Raw genomic sequence first — 22,020 nt, 5'->3', positions numbered from 1 at the left:
TCCCTCATGCTGTTCCCTGTGCCGAACAGTCCACCCTCCCTCCGAGAGGGTGGAGCCCGGAATGGCCAGGAGGTGGCCGAGCCTGGGGTGTCCACTGTTTGCCTAGGAGGGCATGGAGCCAGCCGGGCTCAGGATTGCAGGCAGGGCCAGGCCGGGCCGGAGGGACGGCTGCCTTAGGTGGGGAATGCGGGCAGGGTGGGGTGCTGCTGGGGACGGGTGGGGAGGGACTCCTGGGAGAGCTGGCTGCGGAACCGGGTCTCAGGGGCACTGAGGGAGGGCGGTGAAATCCAGGGCACACGTAGACAAGGGCTGGCTTGGGAGAAAGAGGAGAAAAATTATTTTCTCTTTCTCAGAGAAGATGGAAGGAGGAAAGGATTGAACGCTATTCTAAGCGGGTGCTCAATGCTTTCCTTTCTTCAGGGTTTCAGCAACCCGTCTCCCTGAGGCTGAGACCATCTTATCAGCAGTTGACATCCCAGGAAAACCGTTTTCCAGGCCATTTCTGCCAGCGGGTTCACTGGGGGAGGGAAGCCCCGGGCCGACGGGGGGACCCGGGCTGCTCTCCTAAATGCAGGGCTTGTCAGCCAACCAATCAGAGCAGCGGAAGAGGAACTTCCCTTCTAGAAAAGGGGGCTTTCTCGGAATCCGAGGCCGCTGGGACCCCCTACCTCTGTGCGGCAGGGCAGGGCCGGGCCGGGGACCCAGAGGAGGAGACCTGGCAGGGTGGGTGGCTGGGTCTCCTTTCCCGCAGGTAGAAGGGGAGTTCTGCCCGGGGATTCTGCAACAGGAACCTGCCTGCAGCACCCCGCCCCGTGGGTGGGGGTGCTCTTAAAAGGGCAATGTCAGAGGCCGCGGCGTCAGCCCCATCAAGCCTCCCCCATTGGAGAGGCAGGGCTGTGCCCCTCCTTTTGTGTGTATCTGGGCGGAGCTTTGGGGGAACCCCCCGCTGGGAGGTGAGGGGGGTGGAGCAGGCCCCTCTCCCGGCACAGGCTGTGACATGCAGCGCATTTCTGGGCCCAGCCCAGCTCCGGCTGGGAGGCTTGGGGTGGGAGGAGAGCAGGCTGGCTGTCTGGGACCTGGGTGAAGGAGGGAAGACCTTCAGGGAAGGAAAAGCAGGACAGGTCCGGGGCAAGCTCCCAGGAGAGACTTCACCACTGGGGGTGTGGGCTCCTGGGCGGCTAAGTGACCCTCCTTGGTCTCACGTCGGATGCCCGCACAGTTGCCTGCTTTGGCATTTCTTTCTGGCTCCTGGTTGTCCCTGTCGCTTGGTAGAGAGAGGCCTGGCGTCTCCTCTCTTGCCTGAAGCACCCAGAACGGCATCTTGGGCCCTGAATTCCTGGGTGTGGGAACCGAGGGCTGGTGAGGGACCCAGGGCAGTGACTCACTCCACTCAGCCTGTGGGGGTTGTTTGCTCACTTAGGTAACTTGGGCAGCTGAGGCTGGAGATGGGGCAGGTCAAGGTGCCAGGGATGAGGGCATCAGCCGTGGGTTGCGGAGGCAACAACCGCCAGGGTGGAGCCCAGGTGAGCTGGGCTCGGTCCCAAGTGCTCAGCTTCCAGGCCAGGCCCGGCCCACGGCTGCAGGGAGGGAAGAAGTTTTCAGCTCTCCCTGGAGGCAGGCAGGCCACACCTTCCCGACGATGGGGAGTTCTTTGAGAGCAAGGGCTGTGTCCCCTTCCTTCGGGGACCCCTGCTCTAATGGTGCTGGCACAGGGTCAGCGCTCGGTAGGTAGAGGAGTGTGTCCGTCCATGTGCCTGTGTTCTTGTGACCTGCAGGGAGGGACCTCAGCCACAGGGTCATCCTTTCCTTCACAACTTCCAGCTGTCTTTCTCCTCTGGCTTCCAGAAGGGGGGGTGTGGGGGTGGGGGTGTACTTTCTAACAGACTGGTGGGTCCACGCAACACCTGTATTCCGAGCTTCCATGCGTTCCTGTTCACTAGGCACGCTCCCAGGCCAGTCCACGCCCTGACCCAGCCGTGGGGCAGGTTGGCATGAGGAGCTGGGCTGCCAACAGCATCAGGCAGGAGGCTCTGCATAAAGCAGCAGGGAGTTCCGGGTGCAAGCAGCTCCAGGAAACCGGTCAGGTGAGAAGGTGGTCAGCCAGTGCAGGGGAGCTGGGAGCTGGGCCCACGTGCCCACAGCCTCAGGGCCCTGGCTTCTACCTTCCTGGTGGAAGGTCACAGGCCCCAGGAGCTGGAGGGTAGGAGTGGGGAGTGCAGGGGGCAGCAGCAGTGACCTGTATGGCTAGATGGGGATGCTCAAGGCCATCGGAAAGTTTCCACCTCCAAAGCCCAGTGGGCTTTCGAACAGGGCTGGGTGGTGGTGAGCAAACCCAGCCTCCTGGCCCCGTGTAAACGCCTTTCTCCAGACCCAACAGCCGAGGTTACAGGAATGTGAATTTCTGGTCCTTCTGAGTGAGTGCGAGCAGCTTGCTCTTCTGTCCCCTGGCCCTGGCTGTGTGACCCCGGAGCTGAGGGCAAGGGGCCACGGCAGAGGCGGGCTGGCTGAGCCTGCCTGTGGCGAGCCCCTGCGGTCCCCTTTTTGGGTGTCCCGGTTTTGACAGGGTTTCCAGCAGCAAAATTACTAGGACCAGCCCCAAGTTCCCAGTGGGAAACCAAGCACATGAGCTCTCCTGGGTGCCAAGCTCCAGCGGCAGCCAAGGGAGGTGGCTGCTGGGGACTGAGGATGCGGAGATGACTTAAAGGCTCCGAAGGGACAGGCCAGTTCAGAGTCCTCCCCACAGAGTCCAGGGCATCAGGACTCCTGGCTTCCACCTGGCCGTGTCTCATCTCCCTCACCCGCCTGTATTCCGTCTCCCATATGAAGGAAGGGGTATAATCACGTCCCCACCCTCCCTTCTGGGACTGTCACAAAGATAAAAGAGACCATCTATAGGAAGTGTTTTAGGCTCCTAGGAGAGAAGCACCAAACTGACAAGAGGTGTTATTAAAGCAGAGTGTTTGGAGATCGCAGATGAAAGGCAGCGGGTAAATAAAGAGCCTAAACATCATTCTCCCAGAGCAAGGGTGCGCTGGCTACTGGGCCACAGTGGGAGCTGCCGAGAGGGATTAAAACGCCCCCAGCCCCGCACCCTGCTGGCTACCCCCATCCTTTGGGCGGCAGCAACAAGCTGCTAAGCACTTGGTCTCCCATTTTGGAATGACTGCAAAGAGAAGCAGCTGTTAGTAAGGCCCTGCCTTATGCTCTTGAATCTAGGACCTCTTTTGGATTAAATATAGTCCCATCTCCCTAAGACATCACGGCCTCCCTCCCTTTCCAAAGAGCCCTTCCCACTGAACAGAAGTGCTGGGAGGCTTTTTATATCGGCTGGTCTCTAAGCTCGTCCCGCTTTACTGCTTGGACACAGGAGCAGATTTAGAAGAGGATCCTGGCCCTTGTTCCACAGGGTGATGAGGCTAAGGCTCAACGTTCTGCCTTCGCCCTGGAGCCTTTACTAAATCTGCCCCAGCGCTCGCCTACCTTCTCAAAGGCTCTCTGACTTGCTACATGGAACAGCTTTATTTAGGGGAAAAGCACAAATGAGTGTGGTTCCAGGGAGAGCTGCGAGCCAGGGTTTGAGCCCCAGGCGGAGGACCGCGGGCGAGTCCCTGCCTCCGCTGGGGGGGGGCCCATGGCGTGGCCTCCTCGGTCCTCAGTGGTTGCATCCTAGGCCCATGCGAGCAGACAGGAACCCCGCGGCTCGGTGGCAGAGGGTTCCCGTTTCAGCAATGCCGTCAGGCGGTGCAGGCGATCAGTGGGTATGTCTGGCTTCCCCGCCCTCGGGCAGGCTCTGGGATCCCAGCTGACAGAACTGGGGGGAAGGAATGTTCAGGAATCGGTGACCGTCATGCTCTGCAGCCGGCTCTCCAGGGTGACATCGCTCGCTGCCCCTTTGTTTTTGCTGCCCTCCTGCTGCTTCTTCTGCTTCTTCGATGGCTCCTGGTCGATGGGCGCCGGCTTCACAAAGGGAATCAGCTCTTGGAGACCTGGAGGGGAAGAGCCAACCGAATCACCCATCGTTTCTCAGGAGCCAGAGCCCACGGACCCCTGTGGTGAGTGCCCCACGAGGCCGATGCCTTTGAACACAAGGGCACCCATGATGGTTCCACGCATTCTCCCCTTCCCGTCGGAATCTCAGCGGCATCTCAACAGAACAGCAGGCCTGTCCCGGCTGCTTTCTCAGCTCTGCCCTGCAGTGCCCCGCACCAGAAGACAGGCAGAGTTTGGGGGACTGTGTGTGAACAAGAAGACCGGGTCCGTTCGGAAAAGGGCCCCTATTCAGAAGTGTGAAGACCGAGAAGAGGAGGAGGATGGGCTGGGCTGGGCTGGGTCTCACCTGGCGGCATAAACTCCTTCAACTTCTCGGGCACGAGGATGCCCTTCTCCGTCTGGTAGTTCTCCAGGATGGCGCAGATGGTGCGGGTAGTGGCACACATGGTGGCGTTGAGCATATGGACAAACTCCACCTGAGCAGAGGGAGCAGCTCAACTCAACCCTTAGCCGGTCTAACTGCTCACCGGGAGCCACCACCCCAGAAGCCGGACGCCCCCACTGCAACTAGCCAGTTCGGAACCATGGCTTCCACCCATTCCCGAGCCTGTTCTAAGCCGGGATTCCGTTTGGGACTGACTGCCTATCAGGTGAAGTCCAGGAAGACCCCTCATGTCTCCAGGAGTGGCAACGAGGCCGGTGTAGGTTTCAGTATTTTGAGGAGAGCTGGGTCCTTGGAGGGAAAAAGAAAACACTACCGCAGGGGCCTCCCCCCTTAACCCCTTTCAAGTCCCTGACTTGGAAAAGTAGGGCCTGAAAATTGGGTTTGAAGAGAGAAGCTTACAACCTAGACCTCCTTGGGTGAGAAGAGGGCAGGCATTGCCTAGGACTTTATTTGGAGCGACACAAAGCGAAGCCCCAAAGAGGAACGTTAGCATGACTTTGTAGAACGGAGCCAGAGCCCGGTTTCCACCTAAAAGAACTCAGTCCTGACTCAGAGGAAGTCATTTTCAGGTTCCCTTTCTGATCTAGACGGAAACGCGCCAGTTTTCCCGTGATGCCGGGGAAGAATGCACTCCGAGGGCTGAGAAATAAGACCCCCCCCCCCCCTGCACCGTCGGAGGCCCCGCTGCCCGCCTCCCCAGGGCCCTCTACCTTGTCCATCATCTTCTTGGTTTGCCCGTATCGGATTCGGAGGCGGCGAGCCTGGTAGTCTGTGCAGTTAGAACAGGAGACCAGCTCACGGAAGGCTCCCGAGCCCGGAAACCAGGCCTCCAGGTCAAGCTTCTTACTGGCAGCGTGATTCAAAGAACCTGTAAGGAAACACCCGTAGAATTCATGGAGGAGGGATGGTATTTCAGAAGGCTAACCTTTAGCAAACCTGAAGAATTCTGTAATTCACATCCCGTCCCCCAGAAGTGAAATCACGCCCAGATATTCTTATCAGCAAACGCTCCCAAGGGAGGAGAGTGTGATCTTTTAATTAATGCGGGCAGCTAATTGGATCCTGAGCCGTTCCTCTGTGTGGGGCCGCTGATAACTGTGGGCTGCAGGACGGGGAGGCTGGTACCTGAGACAATATTCACGATGTGGTATGGGATCCCCAGAGTCTGGTAGAACTCCTCCGCGGTGGTGATCATCTCCTCAAACATCTCCCACGACTTGTTGTCGTGTGGTGACGCGTAGACAAACTGTTCGATCTGCAAAGAGGGGCCCAGGGAGACAGTGACAACGGGACAGGGCAAGTCCACCAAAGAACCAAAGTGGGAGATCCTCTTGCCATGAAGACCTGTTCCTATACCGCTGGGAGTCAGGTGACACTAAAGGGGACACTAAAGAGGCCGGGCCCCAGCAAGAGAGATGGGTGGTGGACTGACTGGGCTGGCTGTGCAACGGGAACACGTGCTTCTACAGAGAGCTTACCGCACATGTGCCAGGCGCTGTTCTAAGTGCCTCTCATATTAACTAGTTTAATCCTCTCAGTGGGCCAGTGAGGTGGGTACTAGTACTACCCTCCTTTTACAGCACAGAGTGGTGAAGCAAGCTGCCCGAGGTGACACAGCGGGGAGGTGGTGGGGTTGGCATTTGGACTCGGGCAGCCTGGTTCCAGGGACGGTGCTGGCAGCTGCTCCACCACGAGCTGCTCAGGCTCTTCCCCGAAACACAGACGTAGGCACCAGGAGGCAAGACTGGAGCCAGGGTGGGCCTGAGACACACAGCTCCTGCCTCTCCTCTCACTTCCCTGGACAGATAGGTAGAAGGGTCCTGCTCCTCACCCTGACTTCCCTACTTACCTTCTCAAACTGATGGACTCGAAAGATGCCGCGGGTGTCACGGCCGTGGGAGCCCACCTCCTGGCGAAAGCAGGTGGACAGGCCAGCATACTTGATGGGCAAATCCTCTGGCCGTAGCCACTCATCCCGGTGGAGAGCAGCGATGGGCTGCTCGGAGGTGGCAATCAGGTATTTCTCATCATAGGAGTTGTCGTCAGACTTTTCACTGCCTTTGCCAATCACCTGAAGGAGGAGGGACCTTTACTGATTAAGAGCGAGGGAGGAGGACCTCAGCTAGAGCAGAGACCACAGGGGAGATGTGAGCGATGGGACAGGGCGAAGTTTCTTTAACCCCTGCCTGGGAGTGAGGAGGGGACACTAAAGACAGGGGAGGGAATGGGTCTGTCCCAAATGGGGTCCCTAATAGAGATCGGAGAAAAGCAAATTAAAAGGAGATAAAAAAAAATTGTGATACTTTTACTTATCGAATAAATACATTTGTAAATGATGTAGAATGGCCAATGATGGCAGGTGTACAATAAAACCTGAGCTGGTAGCAATATAATGTAACCCACTCAACAAATATTTGTGAGACATATAATGCTGGGCAAAAGGAGACCTGGTCTCCGCTTTCTTGGTGCTTATGTCAGAGGGTATAATCCTCAGCCACTTTGGTGGCCAGTTGACAAGAATGACCTTCTAAAGCTGGCCGAAACCGGTTTGGCTCAGTGGATAGAGCATCGGTCTGCGGGCTGAAAGGTCCCAGGTTCGATTCCGGTCAAGGGCATGTACATTGGTTGCGGGCACATCCCCAGTGGGGGGTGTGCAGGAGGCAGCTGGTCGATGTATCTCTCTCATCGATGTTTCTAGCTCTCTATCCCTCTCCCTTTCTCTCTGTGAAAAATCAATAAAATATATTTTAAAAAATAAAGCTGGGCTTGAATCCTCTGGCTCTCCCTGAGATGGCCCAGGGTTGAGAGGAGCCACAAACAGGAAGCCACATCTATGCCAAGAAAAGCATGGCTTGCCCTATGGAAGCTTCTGGTCTGGGGTCAGGAGTGGGAGGACACGAGAAAGCTAGCCACTTCTATAGTGTCCTTTTGTCCGGCCACTCAATAAATACGCTTCTTTTCTATGCTCATGAAGTTAAAGCATGCCTATTTATTTATTTTTAATGCCCTGATCGGGACTCGAACCATGACCTCCTGGTTCATAGGTCGACACTCAACCATTGAGGCTGGCCGGGCAAAGCATGCTCATTTAGAAGACACATCATACAGATGAGCTGGGGGAGAGCTCAAACAGGCCCCAGGTCTGCACTGTCCAACACAGCAGCCACTGGCCACGTGGAGCTACTTAAGTGGAAATTTTACTTCCTCAGTTGCATTAGCCACATTTTAGGTGCTCAACAGCCACAGATCTAGACCACTTCCATCACGGCAGGAAGTCTACTGGACAGCGCTGCTCTGTATCTGTGAAGTTCAACTTCCCAACTAAACAAGTTTTTCTGCCACTCTGCCCAGCTACTCACCTTGTAAAGCTCTTCATCAAACTGGCTGAGCTGTGCCACCTCCTGCATGACCTCCTTCCTCATGAAAAATGGGGTATAAATGGGAATGTAGCCCCGACTTCCCAAAGTGCGAAGGGCGTACTGGATGAGCGCCTGTTCCAGGAACACCAGGGGCCCCTGAGGAGAGACACAGCGCTGGGTGACTGGGTTCTGTCTCCATCAAGTTCAATTGCTAGAATTCCCTCCAAGGCAATGGGGCCAGGAGAATGTGACTACCCAGGGCACATAGGAGGCCAGGAGAGACAGTGCACCCCAACAACCAACTCAAGAGATTCTAACTTAATGCGAGTCCTGAGCAGATCCCCCAGGCAAATTGTAAAGAGAACTCTCTTTCAGATACCAAGCAAGAGGAAAGGAGTAGTGGCCCCGCATGCAAGGGAATGTTTTCTTGTGCTAATTCTTACAACACTGGACTCATTTGCATAGAGTAGAGCATACCTATGTATGTGTGCATATGGAGAGCATAGTTGGCCCTTGAACTAGGTTAGAGGCATTGACCACCCCACCACCACCACAGTCGAAAATCCACCTATAATTTTTGACTTCCCAACCCCAAATTAACTACTAACTACTAATAGCCTACTGTTGACCAGAAACCTTACCAATAACATAGTCAACATGTGTTTTGTGTAAGTATCATATACTGTATCCTTACAGTAAACTAGAGAAAAGAAAATGTTATTTTAAAAAATCATAAGGAAATAAAATCAATTTAAAAGTCATAAGGAAAATACATTTACAGCATTTATTGGGGGAAAATCCCCACATATAATGAATGGAACCAGCAGTTGAAACTGTAATTCCAAAATTATTTTACCATGTCTTTCTAGAAGCCTTCTCTGAGTGCACCTGCCCTCTGTCCCCGCTAGCCTGGGTTTGCCTCTGCCTCACGGCCTCCCAGCACTCCGGGCCTGCTCACACCACAGGTCCGTGCACCAAAAAGGGCCACGTACCAAACCTGACCAGCTCAGGGGGGGCCGGCATGGTGGGCCCTACAGGCTCAAGAGACTGAAAATAACCAGAGGATGGCCTGACCATCAACATTTCCAACTAAGAGCCCGTCTTGGCGAGCAGTCAGGTCCTAGGCTTGTAGCTTCCTTGACAAAGGTCCATCTTTACCTTAACTGAGCCCGTCTGCTGCCTCTCTGAATCTAAGCTATCATACCTTCGAAATGTCAGCGGCATCTCCTTTCCCAGACCCCTCAGGCCCCACCCACCAGGGCAGAGACCGCAGAACCCTCACTGTCACCCAGTCTCCCAGTTTCATCTCTCTGTACCGGAAACGTTCACGGTTAACCATCCTGTACTCACCAATGTAAAAGACGTACGTGTCTCTCCGGTTTCCTTTCTAACCAATCCCAGAGATTTCACCGCTTTGCTTTCTCCCACCTCCCAGATCTACCACCAGTGGATTTCATGCACCCACCCCCTTCCCCACTTACGCCTCTTCCTTTGATTCTAATGTATAAAGTAAGTTGCAAAACTGCCATTCCTCAGAGCATTTTCTAATTCCGTTGAGATTTTGCTTCCTGGCAATTGTCATCAGTTTGTTTCAAATCAACTCATAAAAAATATTCTCTACAGTTTTGGACGTTTCTTAGGTCGACAGTACTTGTCACAGTGGCTTTTGACTGTTACTTGTCTGACTGTCAGATTACACTGAGCTCGACAAAGGAGAGACCGGTCTGATTCAGTCGGCAAACATATGCTCCCTGCGGGGCATCGCGCAGCGGCTTTTGTTCTGGGGACTCTGAGTGGGCGCTCTCCTGCCTAGAAGACAGGGCATCTAATGGCCAAGACGTCTGTGGTAGAAAGGCGAGCACAAGTGTGGATTTGGGGGCCTCCTTGAGTAGGTTATGTTTTCTGCACCGTGTTTTTAAAATTCCTTCTTTCTAATCCCACCCCCACCGGTTCCTGACTCACCTTCAGGAAGTACCCTCGACTCCCAGCCACCACGACCCCTTTTTCGCCTTCAAAGCCATCGACCATCACCACCAGGTCCACATGTGAGTACTTCTTCCTGATGTTGCAATCACCCCAGATCCTCTCCACTTTGTTGTCCGCATCCTAAGGAAATAAGACCGGAGAGAAAGATGCACGGCCTCTGAATTCCACAGCCTCCATCTTTCCAAACCCGGTTCTAAGAAGAACCTGGAGCTTTGTGAAGCCACAGCTTACTTAACTCAAACACGAGGTTTTGGTCATTGTGTCCAGAGACCAGGGAAGGGAATTTACTAGAGAATTTGTGCTCAGAAGAGAAATAATCATTTTTAGATTCCTAGAAGGGATTCTAGCCATGAACTCAAAGCATGATTGTCCAAAAGATCTGTCTCTCTCTCTCTCTTTTCTTTTACCCCTTTAAATGTACAGGGACACCTCAACCCTAGACAATCAACACAGCCTGGGGTGCAGAGGAGAATGTAGATTTTTTTTTTCTAGGCTCTCATTGGTCCCAGGGCCACAGGAGGGCGGGCTCAGGGCCCCCGGACCTCCTTAGTCTGCCACCCCAGCCGGCAGAGAGTGGCGGAGAGTTTAACATTCCGTTCACCAGGGAATGAATGAAAGAGGCACAGATGGGCCCCGCTCAGGCTGGGGTGTCAGCGAACAAAGGCTGGGCTCAGAGCAGCTTTGTGCTGGGGAAGCTCCCACTCAGCAGGAAACTTTTATCATGCAGATTCCCCTTCGACCTGCAGCTTCTCAGCGGGGTGTGGGTGAGGGGTGAGGTTGATTTAGCAGATCCCTCCCACGAGACTGGCTGCTACCAGGGGCAACAGTGGAGGCCAGCAGCCAGATGCAGAAGAGATTTCAGTGCCCGGAGTGGGCTACCTGCCGTCTCTGCCACTTCCCAATCAGGCAAGGATCTGACGCTTTCAATTCTCAATTGGTGGGCAGGGCGAATACACAAAGGACCTGCTTCTGATACAAGGCCCGTCATACAGAACGTCAGTGTGGCCTTGTCATCCTTCCAAGAGAGGAGCGATGTTCGCTGTGGCACCTACGCCTACCTCATCGTTACTGATGGGCACCGAGGGATGCAGAAGGTTCCCGATCTCTCGGAGGTTCTCAAACCGCTCTTCCTCCAGCTTTATCCGCTGGGTGTCACACTTGAGGATGGCTTCGTCGATGAGGAGTCGGAGCTTTTTGATCTGTGACACTTTCAGGTTCTGTGGACGAACAAGCCAGGCCCGCGCCCAGGCCACAGCGCGTCAAGGACAGAGTAGGAATGCGATTCTGTCGCCCTAACCCAGCTGTGCTCTGACGGCCACCCTTGTGATAGCCTTTAAAAAACTGACAATGAAGGCTTTCAAAGCGACCTTGCCCTTACAGACCCACTGGCATTTCCTTCTGGGGTGGGTGCCTGAGGCAGAGATGGATGGATTCTGACCACTCTTCTGGTTCCTATATATCTTAGGAATTTTAACATTAGCTCTCTTCAGGGCTCTTTCTTCCTGATTCAACCGATTGAGCATCCTGTTACGCACTGCACTTCACTGTTCTCCAGGAAGATTATACATTTATCAGGAGCAAGAGACTTTGTCTTAAGCTAACTTTGTATCCCTCTTGCAGATATTTCAAACTGCACTGATTTCTTATGGGGAGCCCTGAGCAGGTAGGGCTAGACAGAAAGAGCGCCCCCAACCTAGCTCTTCAAGCACAGCAACAGCTTTTAAAAATTTACTTATTTATTTAACACCGCTTTTTTGTGTTTATGCTCTTTTAAAAAAATACATTTCTTTATTGATTTCAGAGAGGAAGGGAGGAGAGATAGAAACATCAATGATGAGAGAGAATCATTGATCGGCTGCCTCCTGCACACCCCCCTACTGGGGATCGAGCCCGCAACCCAGGCATGTGCCCTTGGCCAGAATCGAACCTGGGACCCTTCAGTCCGCAGGCTGACGCTCTATCCACCGAGCCAAGCCGGCTAGGGCTGTGTTTATGCTCTTGCTATGCTTTTGTATTACGGGTTTTCAGAAAGGGCTTAGCAACTAAAAACTTGAAAATTACTGCTCTAGGCCCTTTATAGAGTGACTGTTCACTGAATTACAATAAATATAAAAATTAACCTGACTCTGGAAAAATAGAACAATATAAGCTAACCATTAGCTTATATTGGGGGGTGGGGGAGGAGGAAATGGATGGGATGATGGGATGTTAGAGAGGCAAGGGAAACTTTTTGAGGGAAAAGTCACAAAATAGTTCCTTTTTTCTCTTCTTCCTCCCTTGACTCTTCCCCTCCATCTGTCTCCTGCTTTGCTGTCCCATAAACAAAGTACAGAGTATACAACAAGAGTAACGGGGACCTGTCCCAGCTGCAGAAATTCAAGGACAATGTCGTATGCAGGAGAGTTTTAGCATTTACTTATCTTGGAAGAAAGTGAAGATAAAAGAAGAGAAACCCCAACCTAGAAAAGGACAATAACTTACAGCTAAAGTGTCTGAAGTGAGGTCATCGAGACTTAACAAATTCTCCGGAATGGACTCATCATTTCCCACTGGCTCTTTTTTCTGCAGGAAAAACAAACAAACAAACGAACAACGCTATTAAATAAAAAAATTCTGACATCGAAGTGCACATCAAATTAACATCACAGAAACTAATCACAGAACTTTCTACACAACTGTCTCTAAAAGAGGCAACACTTGGGAGAAAGAGTAGCAAATTGGAAGTGAGAAGTTAAAAGTTTCAAGTCTCTGTTCTGCCGCTTTCTAGCTTTTTGATCCTGGACAGACTGATTAACCCATCAGGGTCAGAGGGCTGACATCATCGGGAACATGAGAAGAAGGTCTGCCCTGGATGTAGAAGAGTGTGGGCACCAAGAAGGGGTGAGCACAGCCAGTGTGGCTCAGTGATTGAGCTTCAACCTATGAACCAGGAGGTCATGGTTCGATTCCCGGTCAGGGCACATGCCCGGATTCCAGTAGGAGGCGTGCAAGAGGTTGATTTCTGATTCTCTCATCATTGATGTTTCTATTTCTCTCCCCTTCTCCCTTCCTCTCTCTGAAATCAATTAAAAAATATGTATATATGTATGTGTATGTGTGTGTATATATATACAGTATATATAAAGAGAGAATGGGTGAGAATGCTCATGTGCTGGGTGCTCAGCGCTGGGGCAGAGGGCTGGGTGTGAATCTGTGAATCCCTGTCTACTTGCTAAGAACAGTCCTAGTGCTGCGGCTATGGGGTGGAAATGGATGGGATAATGGGATGTTAGAGAGGCTAGGGAAACTTTTTGAGGGAAAAGTCACAAAATCTGGACCTAAGTTTAGAGCAGTCAATGCAAGCTGGCAAATAGCAGGGATGTACCCAGCGCTTGTTTTCTCCCCCCTCTGATTTCCTGCCTCACCCTTCTTTATGATATTCTGCCAAATCATTTCTAATCCTTGTCCACAGCCATGGGGAAGATAATTTTAATTAATAAATTAAATTATCAAAGGCCATTATAACAAGACCTATAAAACCTCAGCAAAACTTGTATAAATACAAGATGAGCCCTAGCCTGTTTGGCTCAGTGGATAGAGTGTCAGCCTGAGGAACAAAGGGTCCCAGGTTCCATTCCAGTCAAGGGCACGTACCTTGATTGCGGGCTCCTCCCCAGCCCGGGCCCTGGTTGGGGAGCGGTTGGGGCGTGTGCAGGAGGCAACCAATTGATGTGTCTTTCTCACATAGATATTTCTCTCTGTCTTTCCCTCTCTTCCACTCTCTCTAAAAGATCAATGGAAAAATATCCTCGGATGAGGAATAACAACAACAAAAACAAAAAAAAACCCAAGGTGAGATTTAGGGTCTGCTTTGCAAGTATAAATAAAATGTGTAGAGCTGAAACCGGTTTGGCTCAGTGGATAGAGCATCGGCCTGCGGACTCAAGGGTCCCAGGTTCGATTCCGGTCAAGGGCATGTACCTTGGTTGCGGGCACATCCCCAGTAGGGGGTGTGCAAGAGGCAGCTGATCGATGTTTCTCTCTCATTGATGTTTCTAACTCTCTATCCCTCTCTTTTCCTCTCTGTAAAAAATCAATAAAATATATTTTTTTAAATAAATAAATAATAAAATAAAATAAAATAAAATAAAATAAAATGTGTAGAAAGCATACTCAATGTCCTAAACATCTTAAAAAAGTCTCTATATACAATAGGCAATTATATTTATACAACCTCATATCCACTGTGCAAAACTGAATCATGAGAAAGGATAACATCTTCTAAGGACAAAGGCGTAGAAATCCTTTAGACTCATTACACATTCCCACCCACCAAGGCAAGAAGTCAGGATTCCAACCATAACCCAACTCACATCCTTCCGTGACCCAAGCAAAATCATCTTGAAAAGCTGGGAAAGTCTGAAAATATCAGTCTTGACAAGAACAAGCATAGACTACTGAGGCAGGAAAAAAGTGGCCCAAATCACAGTATTTCCCAAGGGAGCTGAGGCTCCCTCGCTATCTGCAAATCCCTCGGGGCGGAAAGATCTGAGTTCAAGTTCTGACTCTGCAGCTAGCGTAATTTAGGCAAGCCCCTTAATTTCCTCAGGTTATTTCCTTGCCCTTTCTTTATTTTATCTTTTCCTTGCCCTTTCAATAAAGCTGATAATTGTACCACCCACACTCGAGGTTTAGAACAAAGATCAAAATCAAAATGAGATGTATAAAAAAGGTTTGTAATACTTTCAAGTGCTATACAAGTGAAAGTTAGCACCATTCCCCCGAACAGCAAAGGAGAACACTCCTTACAGGGTTAGCAGTAAAGGGACCCAAGAATCTATAATAACAAAAGCCTAATATGCTACTTAGACCGGACGTCCTTCGGGACAACCTTCAGGACGAAGCTGGGGCTTTGAGGGAAACGGGTCCCCGGTGCCAGAGGGAAGCAGCCGGGGGAAGGAAGGCCTACTCTTGCATGAATTTCGTGCATCGGGCCTCTAGTGTTATTATAAATGAAAACACTTAGTCCTATCTTCTTCTTCTTCTTTTTTAAATTTCAGAGAGAAGGCGAGAGGGAGGGATAGAAACTTCAATGATGAGAGAGAATCATCAATTGGCTGCCCCCTATTGGGGGATCGAACCTGCAAACTGGGCATGTGCCCTGACTGGGAATAGAACCGTGACCTCCCGGTTCACAGGTGGAAACTCAACCACTGAGCCACGCCGGCCAGGCTAACGGAATCTTTTTGTTATGTTCTTTACTGGGTCAGGTTCCTAATGTTTAATTTTTTGGTTTAGTTTAGAGGTTTACAACTTAAAAATCAGACAGGCTATCGGGTGCATTTCATACATTTTTCTAAAAGTGATTAAGGGGATATTTTAAAAGAAAGATTGAAAACATGTACTCATTGGAATACCAAAGGAAGGGCAGAACTGAAACTTAACATTCTTCAAGCATGGGAGGACGTTGTGGATGAAGGCCACCCATTGTTACTCGTAATTGATAAGAACTCCACGTTCTCGGTGTCGTGCCAGGTTCTCTACATGTAAAAAAATTCGTTCTCATAATTCTGTTCTAGAGGTGAATGTTCGCACTGTCATTTCAGATGAGAAAAACGGAGGCTGAGAAGTTCACTTGCCTCAAGTCACGTGGCCAACAAACAGTCCAGGACGTGGAGACCCTATCCTCGCTCTTTTCAGAAAAGAGCTCGACTGCACTGAACAGAGAGCCTGAACTCGGCCGCAGGAAATCCTTCCGGCACTGGAGGTGGGACTCAAGAAATAACTGGGAAAGATTACTGGGGGGGGGTCTATGTTCTTATTATAAGAACAGCATAAACAGCGGATGACTTAGTGTGGCGGGACCCTGACCTTGCTATAGACTGAAGGTCGAAAGTCAACAGATTCCTATGTTGAAACCTACCCCCCAATGTGATGGGATTTGGAGGTGGTATCTTTCAGAGGTGATTAGGTGACCAGGGCAACCTCCTCAGAGACCCCACAGAGCCCCCTGGCTCCTTCCGCCATGTGAGGACACAGCTAGGAGACTATGAGCCAGGAAGTGGAGTGGGCCCCCACCAGAGACCAAATGTGCCTGGGCCTTGATCACGGACTTCCCAGCCTCCAGGACTGTGAGAAATAAATTCTGTTGTCTATAGCCACCCAGTCTATGGCAGCCAAACAGACTAAGACATTATCTGAATACAGAAGATGGACTCACTCCTTAGTTCGCTACCTGCCTTCCTTCCTTTCTTTAAAACTCGTACTATTTTCAATAATCAAAGGAAGGACAGAACTGAAACTTAACATTCTTCAAGCACAGAAAGATTTCCCCCAGCCCTGGCTGGTGTGGCTCAGTAGGTTGGGCGTCCTGTGAAACAAGTCGATGGTTTAATTCCTGGTTAGGGTACATGCCCTGGTTTTGGGCTCGATCCCCAGTAGGGGGCATGCAGGAGGCAGCCGATGGATGTTTCTCTCTCATTGTTGTTTCTCCCTCTCTCCCTCTCCTTCTCCCTCCCTTTTTCTAAAATCAATAAAAACATATTTTTAAATAAAATAATTCCCCCATATGGGCAAGAAATTCGGTATCCCATAGACTCAGACACTAAACTAGAAATTATTAACTGAGAATAAGATTCTGTACCTCGGCTAAAGCCCTCATGGCAGATAGTTCGCTTACCTTCATTTTCTCTCCAATTGTCTTGCTGCATAGGTTCTTCAGCTTGTTCAAGTTGTCGGCCCGAAATCTGCCTGAAGGATAAAGAACCCAAGAATATTCCAAAGATATGCAGATAATTAAGATTCCTCCCTCTCCTAATCATGGCTCCTTAGGACGGATCTCAGCCCAAGGGCAGAGTGCAGGCAGAGCTATAGTCTCTGCCTCAGGAAGCTGTGAAATCTTGTAGCTTTAGAGCCCCACACTTAGTTGGCATAAATTGTGACAATAGGGTTCCCCAGCATTTGGTGACAAGGAAAAGGCCGCTCTGAGGCCGAAATGAAAATGTATCAGAACCTGGATGACACTGTTGTAGAGTAATACATCTGAGGAATCAGGAATTAATCAAGTAATGATAAACTGTTCGATTCCCGTAAAATTCATTTAAGAAACTACGTAGTGTGCAGGGGAATCTAGAATGCAGGCAGTCAGATTTCTTTTCCCATGAACTTGGTTGCTACATCTCTATGCTAGAAATGGTTAATGTTATTCCCTTTGCTTTGACATAATGCTCATCCTACAGCCTTCAGATTAATTTTACTTTTTACATCTTGATTTCTTTTGGGGAAAACAGGGTACCAGTCAGCCTACTTAGGTGTTCTGGCCCAAATTAACATACTGGTATTGTGGCTCATTAGTCCGACTTTTGCTGCTAAGCTTTTGGAGCAATGTGGTAAAAATCAAGCTTTTAACAGGTGAAATGATGACTAGAAATGCAATAGCATCTAGACATAGTTACTGTTAAAGGCTTTGCCAAACTTTACATTTAAACTGAACTTTAGCCCAGCCAGCGTGGCTCAGTGGTTGCGAGTCGATCTATGAACTAGGAGATAATGGTTCGATTCCCGGTCAGGGCACATGCCCTGGTTGCGGGCTCGATCCCCAGTGTGTTAATAATATAAATTTTGGATCATGGGTTAAATAAAACATATTCCTAAAATTAATTTCATCTGTTTTCCTTTACATTTTTTAAGTGGCTACAAGAAGATTCATAATTATAGCTGTGGCTCAAGTTGTATTTCTATCAGACAGATTTAAGGTATGTAGGTCACTGTAAAACTTAAGCCTGGAAGCAAAAATGACTAGATTTTCATTCCAAAAGACACATGTCCTGGGTGTGGCCAGGACTGGGTGAGACTGGGGTGAAACTGAAAGTAGACAGTTGTTCCAATGACAAAGGCCTGATTGGAATCTGCAGTCAAGGTTAAGAGGAAATAACAACTTCAATTTAGAGTAAAGAGAAATCTCATTCAGAATGGCACTTTTGGGGGGAGGATAGAATTCTGGTGGTGAGCAGATTGCAAGATAGGTGGAAATCTAGTAGCTTCAGAAGTTGTCCATAGAAATGCTTATCATATGCCCAGATGTGTCCTCAGCCTATTACTCTGAATTGAAAAAAAGAAAACACAGCTGGAATCCTTGGAGTTACAAGAGCCATGGTAAGATCTGTGGTGCTAGGGCTCCACGTTTTATCCAATTCCTCTGAAAGCCCTAGTGACACCTTGGAGGTGTACAGGCAGACAAATTGGTACTGCTGTCACGGAGGGCCTTCTGAGGCTCGCTGTGTCCTCAGTCAGGGAACACGATGAGTTCTTAGTGTGGCTCAGGGTGACAAGTCGTTGCTGCAGCCAATGACAGGAGAGCCCCAACTTCTGATCTGAGGTTTGGATATAAAAGAACTTTGATTCAAGATCTGTCAATGTCCTACTCGGGCAGCCAACGACTTGGGAAAACTCAGTAACTCCCTTTGGCTGCAAAGAGAACACTGGAAAGGGATGTGAAGTAAAAAGAATCAAATCATTGATGTGTTGAAAATAAATGAACTAAACTGCTTTTCATTCAGAGGGGCAAAGGCCCTGAACACAGAAGATATTCATATATATTATAAAAAACCTTGTCGCCCTAGCCGGTTTGGCTCAGTGGATAGAGCATCAGCCTGCATACTGAAGGGTCCCGGGTTCGATTCTGGTCAAGGGCATATACCTGGGTTGCAGGCTTGATCCCCAGTGGGGGGCATGCAGGAGGCAGCCGATCGATGATTCGCTCTCATCAGTGATGTTTCTCTCTCTCTCTCTCTCTCCCTCTCTGAAATCAATAAAAATATTTTAAAAACAAACAAAACCTTTGTCAAGCCCTTACCAAGGAGCAGGTGCAGTGCTAAGTACTGGGAATATATGTATACATGTGTACATGTATAACCTGTATGCATATGTATACCGTAGGTACTGGGACATACAGATGCATAAACCACAGCCCTGTCCCTGAAGAAATCACCCCCCTCACCATATATCCACTCATTACAAAAGGGGTAAAACTTCCTGTACATGTGTGCATTATATGCAAGAGAAGAGCTCACACATTCAAAGGAATTTACTGCTGAACAATGGGTAACCGGCTAACAAAAATCTGGTAATTCTGATTCGGTAAAACAGTGTTCAGTCAAGTTTTTTCCTTCCAATTAATTTAATTCCATTACAATTCAGGTTCAGGTGGTAGGATCTCACAGTCACAAACTACCACATTCGAGTGACTGAGACATGGAATTAACAGGCAACCCGAGTTAAACCAATACTCTCTTGGTACCCAATAATACCCTTATAAATTCAGGAAAAGCAATGTTCCCACTAGAAGGCCACCACACTGTGGGCGAGGGACTGCCTTTGCAGTGTGCTGTCATAAACCTGGCTCTCAGCTGGTTGCAGACTTATTGCATCAGACAAAAATCACATGTGCTTGACAGCATCCGGCCAATCGGTGACTACTCCAGTTCATGTAGGCAAAGGATGCTATGATTTTAGTTTCGGTTCCAGGTGTTGGCCAAACCCCACCAAGATCTTTTCCGGGAAAGTTCCACAAATCACAATTACACAGCCTCAGTAATTACACGCTTTTTCTTGCCTCGCCGCACCCCTCTCCCCATGCCTGACCTTCCACGGAACAGACTTTTCGAGATTTTTAAAGGTCTGATCACACACCCGGGGGACGGCTTTTCCCCCACAGCAACCGGATCGCTGCTTTTAGGCAGAAGCGGGCTCCAAAGACCCCAAATGCTTCCAATGTGGGTGCAGTGACCCTCTCACGCTGCAGAGTCACTCGGGCCGGAGCCTTTCCTCCTGTCAAAGTAGGAGATCACTCTGGCCTTGCTGACGGAGAGAAAAAGGCCGGAGGTGGCCGAAGATAAGTGTTGGGAAAGGGGAAACCTCCCGCCCTGGCTTTCTCCGGGCTCCCCTTGCAGGGGGACAGCCTTGACAGCTCTTGATGCGCATGCGCCCTGCTCCTTCCCAGACCCATGACCCACACCGGGCACGCACGGGAGAGAGCACGCACCAACCCGCTGACGGGAGAAGTGGGACGGTCCCGGCTGCCATAGCGTTTTGGGGGATAAGGAACGCCTCGGAGCCACCGCAACCTGGGAGAGGGGGGTCAAACGAGGGCAGAAGCTGTGGCTTCAGGAGCGGGAACGAGGTCCGCGAGCTGGAGTTGGGCTCCGATGGGGGACATCCGGTACTCACATTTTCGCCACTCGCCGTCCGCCTTCACCAGCCGATCCACCAGTCCCGGGTCCTTGAAGCGGTTCTTTTGCGTCTCTCGGATGCGGTCTGGGTCCCCTCCTTTGTCCTCCCGAAACAAGTCCAGGTCCAACACCATCTTTCCTCCTCCCCCGGGCAACAATGAGGAGCAATGAAGCCCGTAGCCAGGGAGTCAACCAGGGACCGACGCACTGCGCCTGCGCGCGGGCGTCCCCTCTACACCGGAAGCGGCTGTGTGGGGGGCGGGGCCTCGGAGAGGAAGGCGGGCCGCGGAGGAGGAGACGGGGTGCAGGGGCGTGGGCTCCTCGGGCTCTGTGCTCTCTCCCCAGCTCTGGCCCCTCTTGTCGGGGCTCTCACTGCCCGGTGAAGGTGAGTGCCTCAGTTTCCTCCTCATGTAGAGGACGTACCTCAGGCTGGACAGGGGCCTGCCGACGGGACAGCTTGGAAGCTGGCGTCTCCAATAGGCGCCCGTTTCCGGCTCCCAGGCTTGGGTCCTCCGGAGCGGACCCCCTCGCCTCCCTCTGCGCCCTTCTCCGTGTTGAGACAAGAGTATGGCTTCATTTTTTAGTCCCTGGGTTACCTCAACTCAACATTCCTGTTCTCCTGCCTTAGAGCCCTTAGAACCAGGGTACATTTCTTTCTCTTCTTTAATTAATTAATTAATTAATTAATTGTGTTCATCCTCACCCGAGGATGTTTTTTCCATTGATTTTTAGAGAGAGTGGAAGGGAAGGAGGGGGAGAGAGCAACATCGATGTGAGAGAGACAAGTTGACCTCCCTCGCACACACCCCCACTGAGACTGGGAACCTGCAACCCAGGTACGTGCCCTCGACAGGGAATCCAACCTGAGACCCTTGGGTGCGAGAACCGACACTCTATCCAGGGCGCCACGCCGGCCAGGGCCAAGGATACATTTCTTAATCTAATTACTGGGTAAACCAGATTGTCCCTTTACCAGCCCTTAGGAGCATAGGGTCAGAAAAAAGGAAATACATGTAAAAGAAGAAAGAAACACAGAACAAAACAAAAATGAAAAGAAAAAAGATCGTAGGGTCAGGAAAGTGCACGTGCCATCTTTTGGAGAGAGACACAGAGACACGAAGAGACTTTTCCCAGCGGGACACGTTGAGGGACACGTTGACCAGCTTTGAAGGCCGTACAAGGTGCTGAGGTCATGCCTTTAGGACAGTGATGGGCAACCTTTTGAGCTTGGTGTGTCAAACTTCGCCAAAAAACTGAGCATAACTCGGGTAGTGTGTCACTTTGAGGAAAAAACTAACTCCAAGACTCTAGTCGCAAATGTTTCATCCTCGGCATGCGGCCGCGTGTCATCAGAAATGGCTACGCGTGTCAGTGCTGACACGCGTGTCATAGGTTCGCCATCACTGCTTTAGGATACTTGAAAACTTGAGCCAAGGTTCCCTCATACTTCATTTTGTAACGTTCAGGCCTTTACAGTAAAAGTTCTGGTTGCCGGTGGAGCCGAAGTGATGGAAGAATCTCCCTGGTAACGAGAGAGATGGGAGGATTTGGGAGTAGGCGTTCTGTTTTCCCCATTCTCCCACCTTACAGAGACTTGGGACTCCCCCCCCCCCCCCATGCCCCAGAGCTAGCTGTGCCGAGACCTTGGTCTTACCCACCTGCATGGGCTGCGATGAGGCTGCCCCACAGCTGCCCTGGCTCCCCAAGGCGCCTCTGCCCAGCTAACTCTGAGATGGAGGGCGGGGCTCATGGCAGTGGGGAAGCAGACACGTAGAGATCCCGAGGGAGGTTTAGGAAAGGGGGTTTCTGGGTTTGCCCCCCTAGATTCAGTTTGCCGAGGATGTTAGGTTTAAAACCAGTGGAAAGGAAGCTTAGGGAGCTGCAGTCTCTGAAGAAAGCAGTTGAGTTCTCTGAACTCTGAGGGCGGGGTCTGCTAAGAGGAATGGCTGCTGCTGCATCAGCGAAGGCAAGGTGCTGCCAAAGTGTATTGTTTGCCAAGTTTCCAGACAATGCTGGGTGTTCCCCAGGGCTG

The 22,020-nt window shown here is 50.8% G+C and overlaps 1 protein-coding gene across 1 annotated transcript; it reads right to left on the bottom strand.

Annotated features, from left to right (window-relative positions):
* Window positions 1–3,500: 3,500 nt before the first annotated feature.
* On the bottom strand, window positions 3,501–20,199 carry SARS1 (seryl-tRNA synthetase 1). Its single transcript, XM_079760606.1, has 11 exons — window positions 19,987–20,199; window positions 16,439–16,509; window positions 12,262–12,342; window positions 10,839–10,997; window positions 9,757–9,900; window positions 7,795–7,950; window positions 6,285–6,506; window positions 5,561–5,690; window positions 5,146–5,303; window positions 4,337–4,466; window positions 3,501–3,986 (listed from the first exon to the last, which is right to left on the bottom strand). The coding sequence occupies exons 1-11, from the start codon at window positions 20,120–20,122 to the stop codon at window positions 3,829–3,831; spliced, it is 1,545 nt and encodes a 514-aa protein (XP_079616732.1). The 5' UTR covers window positions 20,123–20,199; the 3' UTR covers window positions 3,501–3,828.
* Window positions 20,200–22,020: the final 1,821 nt, after the last annotated feature.

Source organism: Cnephaeus nilssonii (assembly GCF_951640355.1).
Source record: "Cnephaeus nilssonii genome assembly, chromosome: 21".
Classification (NCBI taxonomy): domain Eukaryota; kingdom Metazoa; phylum Chordata; class Mammalia; order Chiroptera; family Vespertilionidae; genus Cnephaeus; species Cnephaeus nilssonii.
This window is presented reverse-complemented; position numbering and strand designations above follow the sequence as displayed.